Source organism: Culex quinquefasciatus, chromosome 3 (assembly GCF_015732765.1).
Source record: "Culex quinquefasciatus strain JHB chromosome 3, VPISU_Cqui_1.0_pri_paternal, whole genome shotgun sequence".
Lineage (NCBI taxonomy): Eukaryota > Metazoa > Arthropoda > Insecta > Diptera > Culicidae > Culex > Culex quinquefasciatus.
This window is the reverse complement of record NC_051863.1, coordinates 106,554,075-106,570,806: the sequence shown is the minus strand read 5'-3', so window position 1 is coordinate 106,570,806 and position 16,732 is coordinate 106,554,075. Positions and strand designations below refer to the sequence as shown.

At 36.5% G+C, this 16,732-nt stretch overlaps 1 protein-coding gene across 1 annotated transcript; it reads left to right on the top strand.

Moving 5' to 3' along the window:
- The first annotated feature begins 4,939 nt into the window (after positions 1-4,939).
- LOC6030819 (zinc finger CCCH domain-containing protein 3) lies at positions 4,940-7,309 on the top strand. Its single transcript, XM_001841635.2, has 3 exons — positions 4,940-6,077; positions 6,136-6,490; positions 6,559-7,309. Exons 1-3 carry the CDS (start codon positions 4,990-4,992, stop codon positions 7,000-7,002), a joined length of 1,887 nt encoding a protein of 628 aa, XP_001841687.2. The 5' UTR covers positions 4,940-4,989; the 3' UTR covers positions 7,003-7,309.
- The last annotated feature ends 9,423 nt before the right edge of the window (positions 7,310-16,732 follow it).

The following is a 16,732-nucleotide window of genomic DNA, read 5'->3' as shown; positions in this document are numbered from 1 at the left end:
TTCGAATTCGTTAGGGTGGACCATAAAATATACCTTTGCAAATTAGACATTTTCACCTGAAGATAACTCAACACCCAAAATTCAGAATCGAGATAATCGTTCTCTCAAAATTTATTGAGGGCTCAGTGCCAAAATCGATAGAATAATGGTACCAACTCACACCATCATAACAAATGAGTTCATTCGTTAGTTGAATCAATAAATCTTCAACAAGTGTCATACATCGACTTCTGACTTCTCCATGGTCACCAAGCTGTGGTGGCCGAGGCAGCTAAGTCATTGGATTGGTTTGTCAAAGGTCTCTGATTCGATTCCCGTTGTCGACACTTTTGGTTTTTAGTTTGACGGATGAACTTTTTTTGCAAATGAACCTCGAGAGAATAGTTCTATCGCCCATCTCGAGCTGTGTTCTCTGCGTCCGTGAATGGTACCACTATTCTCTCGACTCGAGACCATCATTCTCTCGGACTAGCGCTGCCAGTTTTGGGTGAAGAGATATCTTGAGTTTAAAGAAAAACACCTCTGAGATTAGGAGCTTATTATAATGAGCTCAAGGCTCTCTACAGAAAAGGATTAAAAATTGATTTTTAATTCATTTTAAAAACCCTATCCTGCCCCTGATCGTGTAAATGTTCCATATGCATTTTCATCGCTTTTGAGTTATTGATGCTGTTTGGTTCAAAATCGTTTGCCTTTTCAGAAAAGCCTACAAAGTTTGGATTTTTTTTTTTTGAATTTGAATCTATTTACTTATGTAGCCTTATGTTAGGGACAAACTTCAAATACGATTTTCCCAGTATACTGTTTTTGCATATGGGACACTTTTTTTTTTTTTTTTTCCTTGGATGGCCCACCTCATACCCATACACAGTTTTTGTAGTATGGAAGATTTACGAGCAGATATCTTTCGATAATTCTTCGTTCATGTTTAGAGAGTGTCCTGTAATCTTACTCCACTTCCATGTATGCCCATCCATATCTCTCTTATCTCGTCTCAAGGCGCTCTTACAAATCCTATGTAGAGTCTTTCATCACTCAGATTGCATCAAATTTAGGGTATTGGAACCATTTGCTATTCCACTTACAGTTTTAAATTTGCATCTTTTTTGCCTTAAAGTGACTGTAGCTTTTGACCCTTATGTCCAAATTGACTTATCAAAATACAAAAAAAGCTCTTAAAGTGTCCTGAATAACACTTTTCTCTAAAACTCAACCCTGAATTGCTACTTCCAAAAAAGCCGGATTTTTTAAACACCCAAAACTGGCAGCGCTAGTCCGAGAGAATGATGGTCTCGAGTCGAGAGAATAGTGGTACCATTCACGGACGCAGAGAACACAGCTCGAGATGGGCGATAGAACTATTCTCTCGAGGTTCATTTGCAAAAAAAGTTCATCCGTCAAACAAAAAACCAAAAGTGTCGACAACGGGAATCGAACCAGAGACCTTTGACAAACCAATCCAATGACTTAGCTGCCTCGGTCACCACAGCTTGGTCAAAACAAACGTTTGGTAGTGCGTGTGAACTCCGTGTAATAGGGGTGTCAAACTAAAAAGTGACCCCGTTCGTTTGACAACAGTTGGTGTCAAACCATCGGGGTTTGAGTGTATTTACTGTCAATAAAATCATTACCTTCTTTTACAAAGCATTGCATCTTGTTTATCGATTGTATATCAAGCGGATTACAAATAAGTAGGGTTAGTGAATTTTCACGATTTCGCGGACAGCGTGAAAATCGCGAAATTTGAAGATTTCCGTGAAATCCCGTGAAATTTATCAATTTTCTCAAATCAATCCATAAAAATAACAACATAATAAATATTTCATTCTTAAAGATCTTTAAAGTTAATTTTATTAGATTTGAATTGAAAAGCGTATGAACCATTTGAAGAATTGTTAACAAACAAATATTAACATGAAATTGATACAACATTTACTGAGAAGTGATTGCTGCGAATACTTAAATGATGTTAACAAAAATCAGTCAAAGAAGAAAAATTATTCTCGATTTTTTTTTATAAATTTTGTCTCTTTCAACCAATACTTGTTAAAATTGAATCAACAAGTATATTGTAATTTTTTTTAAAGATTGTACAGATTTTTTGAGTTGTATAAATTTACTTTTAGAAATCAATTAAAAGCAAACATTCATTTAAAAGTAACATTTCGTGAAAATAGTTGTCTTTCCCATTTCTTCCGGTCCAGGAGGAGCAAAAAAAAAAAAAGATTGAAAAAATTGATTCCATCAGAGAAGGGGAAGAAAAATATTGAGAAAATAGATTGCAATTTTCGTGGTACTTTAAACAATAGTTTATCAGTTATTCTTAGGAAACCAGCTGAATTTTACATTTTTTTCATTCGCCGTTATAACAATTTTACTTTAATTTAATTTGAATTTTGAAAGATATAATTTCGAAATATGCTGAAAGATTCAAGCTTGGTTTGTTCAAGTTTAAAAAAATAGTTTTTTTTTTTATTTTAAAAATTTCGTTACAGATTAAATTATTTTTGACTAGTGATTTTTATTTTAGTTTTTGAAAAGTGAGATGAAAACCTTTAAATTATTTTTACTGGGCAAATGTCGCAAAAAAGTTATTTTAATTGTTAGATTGTTTTGTTAATTGTTAGATTGTTTTGTTAAATTTGTTTTTTATATGAAATTCAATAAATTGTAAAATGTTAAATTAGTTGCAAATCAGCGAAAACTGTTTAGCTATATTATTCGAACATTAAAAAAGCAGGTCAATAAATGACAATACACATTTTTTTTTTTCAAAATATTTATAGAGCCCATCCATAAACCAAGTGGATTTTTTAATTAATCAAATTATTTTTTGTGTTACGTTCAAATTAAGTTAAGATTTTTTTAAGTTTATTGAAAAATAATATGTAAAAAAGCATAAAGAGTACTTTCTGTAAGTCTGACATAAAATTTTCATAGTTATTTTAATATTTTTCACGTTCCGCGAAATTTCCGTGAAATTTGGTGTTTTGCAATTAAGGTCCCCGTGAAATTTGCAATTTTTGAGCGTGAAAAATCACTAAGCCTACAAATAAGAGTGACAACATGTTAACCGGGGTGATTAGGGACATATAGGGACAATTATGCGTAGAAACAGGGAAATCGGTTGAAAATTTCAATCGTGTTTTTCTCAGTTGCCTTTTTTTGAACATGGGACAATAGGGTGTTATATGGTTGTATGGAAAAAAATAAAGTTGATCAAATTTAGCGAGCACAGCAACTTTTTAGTTCCTTTTGGGGTTCTAAACAACTTCCCAACGTTTGGGAACGATTGGTTAAGTCTTCACTTCACGCAAAGTGATTCAATTTTCTATGAAAATTTGCATGGGAAAAAAACATTTTTTTTGGATTTTGATATTTATAAAATCCACGTTTCACGCTGTACTAAAACCGGATTCAAATTCGGATGCTCTGGAAGGTGCTCTACAACTTTCCCGAAGAGAGTATGGTGCTAACTTGCTCCTAAAAAAAGTGTTCAAACTCGTCTAAAACGTGTTTTTGCTCGAAAATCACGTTTGAGACGAGTTTTGAAATCGCTGTGTCTTTTTTTAGGAGCAAGTTAGTACTATTTTTTTAGTACCCTACTCTCTTCGGGAAAGATGTAGAGCACTTTCCAGAGCATCCGAATATGAATCCGGTTTTAGTACAGCATGAAACGTGGATTTTACAAATATCAATATCCAAAAAAATATCATTCAACTATATTACACCCTATTTCCCCACTAGGGTGTAATATAGTTGTATGGAAAAAATAAGCTGTCCAAATTTAATTAGCAAAGCACTTTTTCAGTTCCTTTTGGGGTCCTAAACAACTCCCCAAAGTTTGGGAACGATTGGTTTAGTCCGCACTTTAAGTTTGACGTGTATACGGTTTTAATATAGCGTGAAACGTGGATTTTTGACATATCAAAATCCATAAAAGTATTTCCTCCATACTAATTCCTATATAAAATTAAATCGCTTTGCGCAAAGTGAGGACTAAACCAATCGTTCCCAAACTTTGGGTTGTTGTTTAGGACCCCAAAATGAACTGAAAAGTTGCAGTGCTCACTATATTTGGACATTTTTTTTCATGCAATCATATTATTAGCTCATATCTGACAATTATGCGTAGAACGGCAAATGCTCCAAAATTTCAAATTTTTTTGGAAAATCCATTTTCCATTTCATTTAGCGACTTGGACCACTATGCAATGATTGTTTTCGTTTTGACGTCTCACCAATGATGTTTATGTGTTTATCAAGTCAATAATTATAGTTGTCAAAGTGATAAATAAAAATTATCAAAGTGATATTGATCCTTGCACTGTAACTTGGATTTGACCCGCACTTTTATCTCGCACTTTTGACAACAAAATGTCCAAAAACTAGGCAACCGGCAGTTGTTTATTTACATTTCCAGTCGCAGTTTCCACCAAACTGGACATTCGCACTTTAAAATTGCGATTGACAGGTGAGCAACATCGGCTCGCTTTGATCATTTTTTGAGAAAATTAAAATTTCCCAAGCCAGCTTGACAAGTCGCAATAGTGCGATCGATAGCAATAATTTAGTGCGAAGTCCAAGTTAGTGAGAATTGCGCAATAAACAAACTAATCGAATTTGATAAGATAAATTATTGTTTGCCAACCGATAATTTATTATATCGATTTGATATCATTTATTCATCGATTTGATAAATCGGGATTCAATTTCTGCATGTGGTTGATTTGATTTTAAAAGAGTTAGCCGTCTGTTGTCTGTGGTCAAAATTTCCTCATAACCGCAACAGCGACACCTTTTGTCGAATGTTTCCAACAGGTGCCACAATCGCCAATAGATCGCGTTTGCTTTTAGTTCAGACAAAAACCGCCTCCACAATACGAAAGCAGATGTCGCAGCAAGCGTTGCTGAATTGCCAGAAACCTTCAATTTCGTCATGTGTCACTTTGGCAAAGCAAAGAAAAAAGTAAACACGGTGATTAGTGCATGCAAAGAACTTTTTACGTGATTGCAAGAATTTGCGTTTTTGAGTTGTTTTTTTTCCGGATCTCAACAAGTCGCGAGCCAACGATGGACGACCCGACGGAACCACGAGCGAAGATATTCATCAATCCCAACTTCAAAAAGGCCCATTTCAACAGGAATTTTCTGCCCCAGCCTGCTGCGATGCAATCCATTCCAGTTCCGGAGGAAGTGGCCACCCCAACTTCGTCGACAGTCCCGAGGGTTCACTTTAACCCTGCCTTTTTAGAAAAGCTTCACCGTCAACGGGAACAACAGCAGGAGGAACTGTTGCTGCGGGAGCTGACCTTGACCCAGCGTCCAGCGGAAGCAACAGTTGTCCCACCAAGGCCACCACCGAATCCAATCATCAAACACACGATGCGGAAGCTGATTCGTGCTTCGTCGAGCGTGCCTGTTTTGGGGAGTGGTCCTCGTGCACCCTTGTTGGCACCGTTGGTGAAAATAAGCAAAAACAAGCTAGTGCGATCGACTCCGGTTCCGGCGGTTGCTCCAGTGGTGATCTCGACTAAGCCGGCTAGTTATAGGCTTGATCGAAGACCGGGTGTGATGTCGAGGGTGGTTCCCAAGGTTAGGCCGTCGTCGATCCGTCGATACTCGCTCGTGCGGACAACCAACTCGATTAGCCCGCGCAAGGTCGTCGTTACGGACCGGAGGTTGCTCAAGCTGAGGCGGACCAAGTCCGTGGGGAAAAGTTCAGCGGCCCGTACCTTGCCGAGCATTTCGTTTGCGTCGCCTAACAAGAAGCTGGTCATGCTGAATATAAACGGAGTTCTTTACCGATCGTCGACGAACAAGTTGCAGGTTCAGTCGGCCAACCCGGCGCCGTCGCGTTCCGGTGACTGTCGGGAACGCAGTTTGACCATTCGGGGGACGCGGTTTTTGCTCGATTCCAGTGGGACTAAGTTAAGGAAGGTGCCGTCGATGACGGAGGACGCGACGATGGGCGAGGCTCGATTGGGACGGATTGACATCGGAGGACTTACGTACAAACCGGGGAAGGACGGGACGTTCGTGCGGACAGATGTACACCGGACGAGGACTCATTTGAGGTGAGTTGGAAAGATGCAAATTTATAAATGAATCTCATTCTTTTCCTTCTAATTCCAGTTTGGCCAAGCACAAAAGCATTCAAGTGCTCACAAACAAGCTGCGAAAGTGCAACATTCCGTGCCAGATCTATCGCCGCCTGGGCAAGTGTTCCGCCCAACTCAAGGGCAAATGTCCGCGTTTGCACGACCCCAAACACGTCATCATTTGTCCTCGCTTCCTCAAGGGCGAGTGCGCGCTGGCCGCCGGATGCCTTCTCTCGCACGACGTTTCCCTGGAAAAGATGCCCGTCTGTCGGTTCTTCCTCGAGGGTCGCTGCGTCAAAAACGACTGTCCCTACCTGCACAAGAAGGTCAGCGAGACGGAACGGATCTGCGAGGACTTTCTCCGCGGCTACTGTCCGCTCGCCGCTAAGGTAATAACGCAGCGCTCACAGCGCCACCCGTGTTCCGGGTTGTCTAATTTTTCCCTGTTTCTTTCAAGTGCAAACGCCGCCACGAGTTTGTCTGTCCGGAGTACGATCGACTGGGGGTGTGCGATCGGTCCAAGTGTCCCTACCCGCACGGCGGTCGGAGCAAGATGATTGCAAAGAGCAAACCGGTGGAATCCGCGCCGACGAAGGCGGAAAGTTCGCAAGTGCCACCCGTGAAGAGATATTACCTCGATCGGGAGGTTGAAGCTACGGGCGAAAGTGACGAGCTCAGTGCGGAGCAAAAGTCGCAGCTGAAGCGACTGCTCGGCAAGGTGGACAAAATGAAGCAAGGTCACGTGGAAGATGGTGGTGAAGTGATTTCAGGGCCGAGTGAAGTTGGTGCAGCTAAAGAGAATAATAGTGGTGACGTTGAAGACGACGACGACGGAGACCACAGGCCGCCGATCATGAAGCGAGCCAAGCTGGGACCGTTGCCGTCGTTTATACCGATTTGAATTTCTAGTGATGTTGTGATTTGAAATGTGAGCGTGATTGGTTGTCACAAGTGTTTCATTGCTTTTAACATTGTTTTGGCGAAAAATCTAGTTGAAATTTTAATAACCTTGATTAAGACATGATTTGAAAAAAAAAAAACTTTTAGTTTAACCGAAAAAACGAAGTGAATTCAAGAAAATAGAAACCAATAAAAGCGGCTGCAGTTAGTGATTAAGTGAAAACTAAATTAATTAAGTTGATTTCAGTGTAAGCATCATAATTTGGTGCATTGAATAAGTACAATAAAATAGAATTTATTACATTAAATATTCCGTTGCACTCCGGTTTCTTTACAGATTTGGACATCGCTTTCATCAAAATATCAAAATATAGAAAGGACCTTTCCAACGAGCCTAAAAGATTGATGATCTGACAACCCTAGCATAAGTTTTAAGCAATTAAGTGTTATTTTTCACACTTTTTGCAGGCCGGATCTCAGATATTTTGATGAAAACGTTGTCCGGATCTTTCATGCGGCTAACTCTTGAATGGATGATCGAAATATATTTCCAACGAGCCCAAAAATTTAAGGTTATAAATGATCGAGAAATTTGTTCCTGGTGGCACGTCAGCTCATCAGTGTTAGAAGTTCGTTTTTCGAGTGTTTTTACAGATTCCAAACGTGGTCAGATGTGATTTGTTATGGTAACCTTATCAATGTCGACAAGTACGGGAAAAAACCTATTCTTATCAAACATATATCTTCAGAATATTAAGAGTTTCTTGCTTGATTAAAGCTCTAAAATAACTTTTTAGGCCATAAACTTACCAGCAACAATACCACCTCGAGTAAGCACACTAATTTTATGCCATTTTTTTCTTAAAAATATTTATTTGGCTTCTTGTTTACACATTTTTGGTCCAGGTTTAATCTTTGAATCTTTTTTTTCTTTTCCTGAAAGCTTCATGCACAATGCTGGGCAATGTTAGATTTTTTTGTTTGAAGTGGATTTCCTTGATCGTTGCTGTTGTCGATGCTGATGAGCAGTGTAGCTGTGTTTTCAATTCTCTCAAAAAAAGAGAGATCGGGAGTGTTGTCATTGGTGAACTGTTTTGCTGGCTCTGATGTCTTCACGGTGTTATCTTCATCTTCTTCGTCTGATTTGGTGTTGTTGTTTTGTTTACACTCAAAATAATCCACACGTTGATGCTACGTGAAAAATCACGTTACCCCTATTTTTCCCTCCAAAGGCCCGTTTTACGTGACACACGTAAAAATAATGTGAAAATGTTCTGGACAAAAAATGTTTTCACGTTAATGTTACGTGAAAAACCTTATAGTATGTTTCCACTTGGCTTTTTCATGTAGCTTTTATGTGTTTTGAAATGTTACTTCAACGGGATTCGGTGCGCCATTTAGCGATTTTTTTACGTGATTATTTTAGTATGAAAATTGATTGCGTCCGGTTAAGACGTGCTGTGGGACTTTCGCCCGTAAAATTCGATTGAAAATTGAATGGTAAGTTTGAATTAAGTTAGAATTTGTTTATTAATAATTTATAATATTTTTCTGGCAGATCCTTGCGAGCAGCATCTTTTCCCCCGGCGGTCAATGGAATATCAGCCCCCGATTCTACGTAGTGGCCAATTCTACCATGGTGTTTGACGCCAACGAAGATGTCACGGACATGATCTGATCACGTTCGCGGTCGTATTCGGTTTGCTTCGCTCCAACACCCTCCTGCTCGGCTACATGAGCGATGTGGCCAAGCGCAATGCACTTGAATTGGAGCAGTACACGTGGCCATTTTGTGGCAATTTTGTACTTGGCCTAGGGACTCGACTCGAGAGCACGGTTATGCCCCGCGTTCTTTTTAATTTAGTAGCAAACGATGGGATTGTACCAAAAAAAACTATTAGTTAATAAATATAAAGAGTTTTAGCAAATTCATCTTTATGTCTTCTTATTTCTATTCGACAAAAAAGAATCTATTAAAATTATCACCTAAAATCATAAAAATCATATAATATTTACTACAGCAAACACGTAAAAATCGTCAATTAATTCATTTAGCTTTCACGTGTGAAACACGTAGAAACGACGTGAAATTATCTGGCCAAGCAAATTCCGTTTCTACTAAAGTCGCCTCGTAGAAGTTACGTGAAAACTTTAGTGGAAAAATACCACATAGCTTTTCACGTAACTTCAACGTGAATGTTTTTTTGAGTGTAGTAACGTTGCATTTTTGTCCCGCGTGTATTTTTTGCGAACAATAGCGACACGTTTTTATTTGGTCTTTGTGAACAATGTACGCCGACAGACCCTCGATCTGGACGAATGAGGGAATCGGCTTTTTAATTTTCATTCGCGCGACTCTAACCCCGTTCTGGATACCGGGGAAGAAGTCGCGCCATACCTCGTTGTGGATTGAGATTATCTCCCCGTATTGTTGAAGGTGAGCAATTCTCTACGAAATCGGTCTTTTTTCTTCAATTTTAATTTTTGTATTTTTTAATCCGACTGAAACTTTTTTGGTGCCTTCGGTATGCCCAAAGAAGCCATTTTGCATCATTAGTTTGTCCATATAATTTTCCATACAAATTTGGCAGCTGTCCATACAAAAATGATGTATGAAAATTCAAAAATCTGTATCTTTTGAAGGAATTTTATGATCGATTTGGTGTCTTTGGCAAAGTTGTAGGTATGGATACGGACTACACTGGAAAAAAATAATACACGGTAAAAAAAATTTGGTGATTTTTTTATTTAACTTTTTATCACTAAAACTTGATTTACAAAAACACTATTTCTAATTTTTTATTTTTGATATGTTTTAGAGGACATAAAATGCCAACTTTTCAGAAATTTCCAGGTTGTGCAAAAAATCATTGACCGAATTATGAATTTTTTAATCAATACTGATTTTTTTCAAAAAAATCGAAATTTTGGTCGTAAAAATTTTTCAACTTCATTTTTCGATGTAAAATCAAATTTGCAATCAAAAAGTACTTTAGTGAAATTTTGATAAAGTGCACCGTTTTCAAGTTATAGCCATATTTAAGTGACTTTTTGAAAATAGTCGCAGTTTTTATTTTTTAAATTAGTGCACATGTTTGCCCAGTTTTGAAAAAATATTTTTGAAAAGCTGAAAACTCTATATTTTGCTTATTCGGACTTTGTTGATACGACCTTTAGTTGCTGAGATATTGCAATGCAAAGGTTTAAAAACAGGAAAATTGATGTTTTCTAAGTTTCACCCAAACAACCCACCATTTTCTATCGTCAATATCTCAGCAATTAATGGTCCGATTTTCAATGTTAATAGATGAAACAATTGTGAAATTTTCCGATCTTTTCGAAAAAAATATTTTCAAAATTTTCAAATCAAGACTAACATTTTAAAAGGGCGTAATATTGAATGTTTGGCCTTTTTGAAATGTTAGTCTTGATTTGAAAATTTTGAAAATATTTTTTTCGAAAAGATCGGAAAATTTCACAAATGTTTCATATATTAACATTGAAAATCGGACCATTAGTTGCTAAGATATTGACGATAGAAAATGGTGGGTTGTTTGGGTGAGACTTAGAAATCATCAATTTTCCTGTTTTTAAACCTTTGCATTGCAATATCTCAGCAACTAAAGGTCGTATCAACAAAGTTCGAATAAGCAAAATATAGAGAATTTTCTCAGCTTTTCAAAAATATTTTTTTCAAAACTGGGCAAACATGTGCACTAATTTTAAAAAATGAAAAACTGCGACTATTTTCAAAAAAGTCACTTAAATATGGCTATAACTTGAAAACGGTGCACTTTATCAAAATTTCACTAAAGTACTTTTTGATTGCAAATTTAATTTTACATCGAAAATGAAGTTGAAAATTTTACGACCAAAATTTCGATTTTTTGAAAAATCAGTATTGATTAAAAATTCATAACTCGGTCAATGATTTTGCACAACCTGGAAATTTCTGAAAAGTTGGCATTTTATGTCCTCTAAAACATATCAAAAAATAAAAAAAATTAAAAATAGTGTTTTTTTGTAAATCAAGTTTTAGTGACAAAAAGTTAAATAAAAAAATCACCAATTTTTTTTTACCGTGTATTATTTTTTTCTAGTGTAGTCCGTATCTATACCTACAACTTTGCCGAAGACACCAAATCGATCAAAAAATTCCTTCAAAAGATACAGATTTTTGAATTTTCATACATCATTTTTGTATGGACAGCTGCCAAATTTGTATGGAAAATTATATGGACAAACTAATGATGCAAAATGGCTTCTTTGGGCATACCGAAGGCACCAAAAAAGTTTCAGTCGGATTAAAAAATACAAAAAAAAATCGAATGACCGAAATCCTAGAGAACTGCTCAGGTGTTCTTCGATGATGTGATTTGGCATTCGAGGTGGCAGATCGTGGACTTTGACCTCGATGGCGCCATCCTCCACGTAAATGGGAATCAGGAACCGCTTCTTCGCATGCACGATGAAGTGCTTGGAATTGTGGTCCCTGGCGATAGCAAAAGCTTGATCCGGCGTTGTTGTCTCGATGATGACCTGGTCCTCGACACGTTCACCTGCAGGTTACGTACCGACGACAGGTCCAGCTTAATCTGCTGCTGCAGGAAGTGTTGGATTGTCCCCAAATCAGGGACCACTGGCATGACATTGAAGTCAAAAACCAAATGTTTTCATTTCGATTGGCGTGGCGTGCACTTGAAAACGAACGGGGCCTTGGGCCGTAACCGTCTCACAAAAGAATGCGAACAAGACACGAGCGCCAAATGCGACCGCTCTGGCTGAGTGTAGAATAGTGACTCATTTTATGCCATTTACTGACCAGAAAGATAACATTAAATGGCTTTTTGATCATAATTTCTATTTTGCGAGACCACTTCTCATCATTTTGTTTGCTTTACATCCACACATCAAGATGAGAAATTGACCGCTTTAACGAATGTCGCTATCAATATCTTTTCACTTGCGCTAAGGGGTCGTGCATAAACCACGTGGTCTTCTTAGGGGGGGGAGGGGGTCCGAAATCCGACCGAAAAAAACCATGAAAAGCCATGGGGGGGAGGGGGGGGGGTCGACGGCTGACCATGTGGCCTTTAAAAAAATCTTTTCTTAAAAAAAAACAGAAAAAAACGCGCTTTGAATTTATTTATATACATACATTTTTTGTTACACTTCAAAACCATACAATTATTGTGTTTAAAATTATTACTTATATTTCAATGTCATAATATTTTCCAATTCAGTATTGAATGATATATATACATATATATCAATACTTTGAGCCTGTAATTGAATGTACACTTTTTAATACTCATGTAACTACGTTTTGCAAAAGTTTAAAAGCTGTTAAAAAATAAAGTGACATTATCCAAAGTAAATATACCCTAAAAAATGCGTACCAAAATGCAAACACAATTTTTTTTTTGTTGATGGTATCAAGTAGCTAAAAATGTGCTCGCAAATTTGCATTGAAAGTAGATGTAGTTTTCGATAGTTCTATTTTGGAACAACTTAAAAAATAAATATTGCTGACAATTTTATAAGATTTTCGTAACAAGGCAAAAAACTAAATATGTATTATAAATGAAGTGTCTAAAAATGATTCTCTGCGAAAAAAAAAATAATCAAAATCTCAGATCTAAGCTAATTATCGTAGCTGGTCCTATAAGTGATCGAAAAATCTTAATCGAAAGATTTTCTTTTGACACTTAAAGCAAACTCAAGATATCTTGTATCTCCTCTCTCATGCAATATGTTTTTTAGTTCAAAGAAACTAAAAACCCCAATTTCAGGATTATCGCGCAAAATTTCAGTTTCACTACCTCATTTGCAAGTGAAACGTCTAACATTAAAAAATAACCAGTAACGAAAAAACGAACGATACATACATTAAGATTCACCAAAAAATTTGATGAATATTTTGGTCTAAAATATATTCCTTATTTCATGGGTTACTCAATTCGGATTGTTATATTACATAACATTTCATAAAATCGTCAAAGTTGTAGGTATTTTTTTATATTAATAGGGACCATCTCTTGAGCCAAAGAGAAACATGGGCAAACATTTTAGATTTTTAGAGAAAAAAACGAGCTACAAGCAAACATTGTTTTTGTTTCTCAATTAATTTGAAGATTAAAAAAATAGGGGCCAAAGGTTTAAGCTGAGAAAATATACTATACCCTCAACTTCATATTTGAGATAAAACCACTTAAATATATAGACATATTAAAATAATTTAAGTTTTAAAGAGTCACTTAATTTTCAAATGCCGATATCAATTTGTGAAATAAATTTCAATACAATGCCGTCAAGATCAACATAAATAAAATTCATTAAAAAAGATGGAACGATACTTTCAACTCGCTGGTACTCGGTCATAACTCAACCAACCGGGACATTTTTTTTTTTTTTTTGAGTGAATTATAAGGATGTCTAGATGATCCTTAAACTTTGCAGAACACGATATGATCAAATCTGTAATTTATGCGATCAAAAACGTCGTTCCAACTTTTGTTTGCTCTAATAAAAAAATTGCCCGAAAATCCGCGGAGACAAGCCTGAAAACCTGTGAGTTGAAGTTACCGTTCCAACGTTTAGGGAGGCTTTGGCATCCGTGGGACATGCGTTGGGCGTCCCAGTGTTAATAATTTCAAAGATATTGAAAAGATTGAAAAATTAACTTATTTAATTTTTTGTATTTATTTTGAGGTAATATCTCCAAACAAAAGTTGGATCAAAAATCTTAAATCGTAAATAATTGCCTATTTAAACAACTGAAAAAAATGTAAAATAAATTCCAAATTTTAGCTTAATCTTTTTTAAATTTATCAAAACACGTAGTCGATAGCAAAATCAATTTAAAGTAAGAGTAAGACTTAAACAATTTGGCGTTGTCCACAATTTTTCCTAAGACACGAAATCGATTTTCGAGCAATTTTATACAAAATCGGTCTTTATTCTTAATTTTTTTTTTTTGATTTTTTTAATCCGCCTGAAACCTCTTTTGGTGCCCAAGCCATTTTGGGTCATTAGTTTGTCCATATAGTTTTCCATACAAATTTGGCAGCAATGAAAATTAAAAAAATCTGTATCTTTTGAAGGAATTTTTAGTTTGGTGTCTTCGGCAAAGTTGTAGGTATGGATAAGGACTACATTGAAAAAAATGATAAATGGTAATTTACTTTGCTGATTTTTAATTTCACTTTTTGTCACTAAAACATGATTTGCAAAAAAAAAAACACTATTTTTATTTTTTTTAATTTTGCCAACTTTTCAGAAATTTTCAGAACGGGCAAAAAATCGTTGTTTGAGTAATGAATTTTTGAAACAATACTGATTAAAAAAAAATCGAAATATTGACCGCAACTTAATTTCAATTTTATTTTTCGATGTAAAATGAAATTTGCAATCAAAAAGTACCTTAGTGAAATTTTCATAAAGTGCACCGTTTTCAAGTTATAGCTATTTTTAGGTAACTTTTTTTAAAAAATAGTTGCAGTTATTAATTTAAAAAAAATCGTGCCCAAGTTTGCCTAATTTTGAAAAAAAAAAATATTTTTGATATGCTGAGAAAATTCTTTGTTGCTTTGTTTCTAAGATATTGCCATGCAAAGATTTTAAAACAGAAAAATGGATGTTTACTACCCCAAATGAAAATATTTTTTTCCTGAAACAAAACTTTTCTATTTAATTAATTTCGATTTTAAGAAAATATTTTAAAGCGCATTTAAATTAAATTATGAATGCTGTTTATATATCAAAACAGCTTTAATTCTTAAAGCATATTTATTCTGGATGCAATTAATTGCACTGCAATTCCATAATTTTGAATACATATGTTTTAATAAGTTGCTTGTTTTGTTGAGAGTATTTTTTACTTTCTGTACCATTTCAATAAATTTTTTATTACTGGTATTATTTACCTTAAACTTTGTGATATCATACTTTTTTCACACTTTTAAGTGAATTTCTGTTTTTTTTTTATAAATATTATTAAATTGGTTTTAATCGTGTTACAGCACCTACACAAATTAAAATGTTTTCTGTTTGACCCAATGTCATGAATGTCAATGTCACCCCCTCTAAAGGGTGAGTTTGAGTTAATTATAAAACGATTGTCATTTATGATTGGTGTGATTATACTAGCCATATTCTGGGAAAATGTTAATAAATTCAGGAGCATTCCCCAACAATATTTATTTCGATATAATTTGAAATGTTTTTATTGTGTTAAAATAACAACAGTAATATCGTTTTTTGACCAAAAGTCACCACCACTGATGGTACATCATTTGTGGATAAAAATTTTTGAAATCTATACTTATTTTGTTTTTTTTTTAAAGATTTTTCACCTGGGAGGAAAAAGCCACGTGGCCATATAGGGGGGGGGGGGGGGTTGGCGTGAAACCACGAAAAACCATGAGGGGGGGGGGGGGGGTCAAAAATTCTCCAAAAAAAGGCCACGTGGTTTATGCACGACCCCTAACACATAACGCTTAAATTATGAAATTGCTTCCAACTACCGGCAACATGTTCTTTTGCACATGAGTAAGTCACTCACTTGAAAAATAATCACGAAACATGTAATAAATTTGCAAGCGCTATGAAAAAACAAACGCGCCGAGTCACTTGATGTTTAAACCTATTCTAATCGAAGGCTGGAGAAACGCCGAACGAGAGGCGAAGGCAAATAAAGAACAAAGGCTGCCCACCAACACCACCACCAGCGCGAGTCTGCCAGGAAACTTTCTCTATAGAGTTATCTACGTGCGCATGTATTGCGTGTACGTACACGAAAAAGATTGAGGTTAAATTTTGTACCCACCAGCAAAACAAATGGGGTGCTAGTGTGCGTGAGCTCGGGCTTAGATAACTCTATAGAGTTATCTAAGCCCGATCTCACGAACACTAGCACGCCATTTGTTTTGCTGACCGGTACAAAATTTAACCTCAATCTTTTTCGTGTACGTATACGCAATACATGCGCACGTAGATAACTCTATAAATTAAAGTGCCTAATAGAGGTTTCTGCGTGTGCATGTATTGCGTGTACGTACACGAACAAGATTGAGGTTAAATTTTGTCCGGCCAGCGAAATCAAATGGTGCGCTAGTGTGCGTACGCGAAACGTCATAAAGCTCTATAGGCACTTAACTTTAATTTGGATTACATCGATGTTGTTGAAAGTGTCGTTGTTGCGAGGGTCATTCCCGGTGATGGCAATTGCCTTTTTGCCGCTTTAGCGCACCAAATGTTTTTCATCCGGTCGGTAGCGTCGAGCATCGCCTTGCCACCCTATATACGACTGCGATCAGATGTGGTTAGCTTCTACCGTTCCTCCCTAGAGTACTGGATGGAGCCTCTTTGTGCTCAGGCATTGTACACCTACGGTGAGGAATTTGCTGGTTCCATGAGCAGTGTGGAGTTGGTTGATTACTTCTTGACCGAACTCTCGAAACCCGGAGTGTGGGGTGGCGAGGAGTCATTGCGTGCAATTTCCCAATTGCATAATTATGCGATCCATGTTTTCCGCGAGAACTCTGAGAGATCAGAGCTGAATGAGGGGGCGGACGATCGATTGCGGATTATTCACCGTCTGAATGTGGTTGGCGAATACACCCATTATGACAGTGTTCTTGCCTTCCAATCAGGTAAAACCATATTTAAATTGAATTTCCTGGTTATTAATTACATGCCGTTTGTAGGAGTCACTCGCCTTCAGTTCCTGG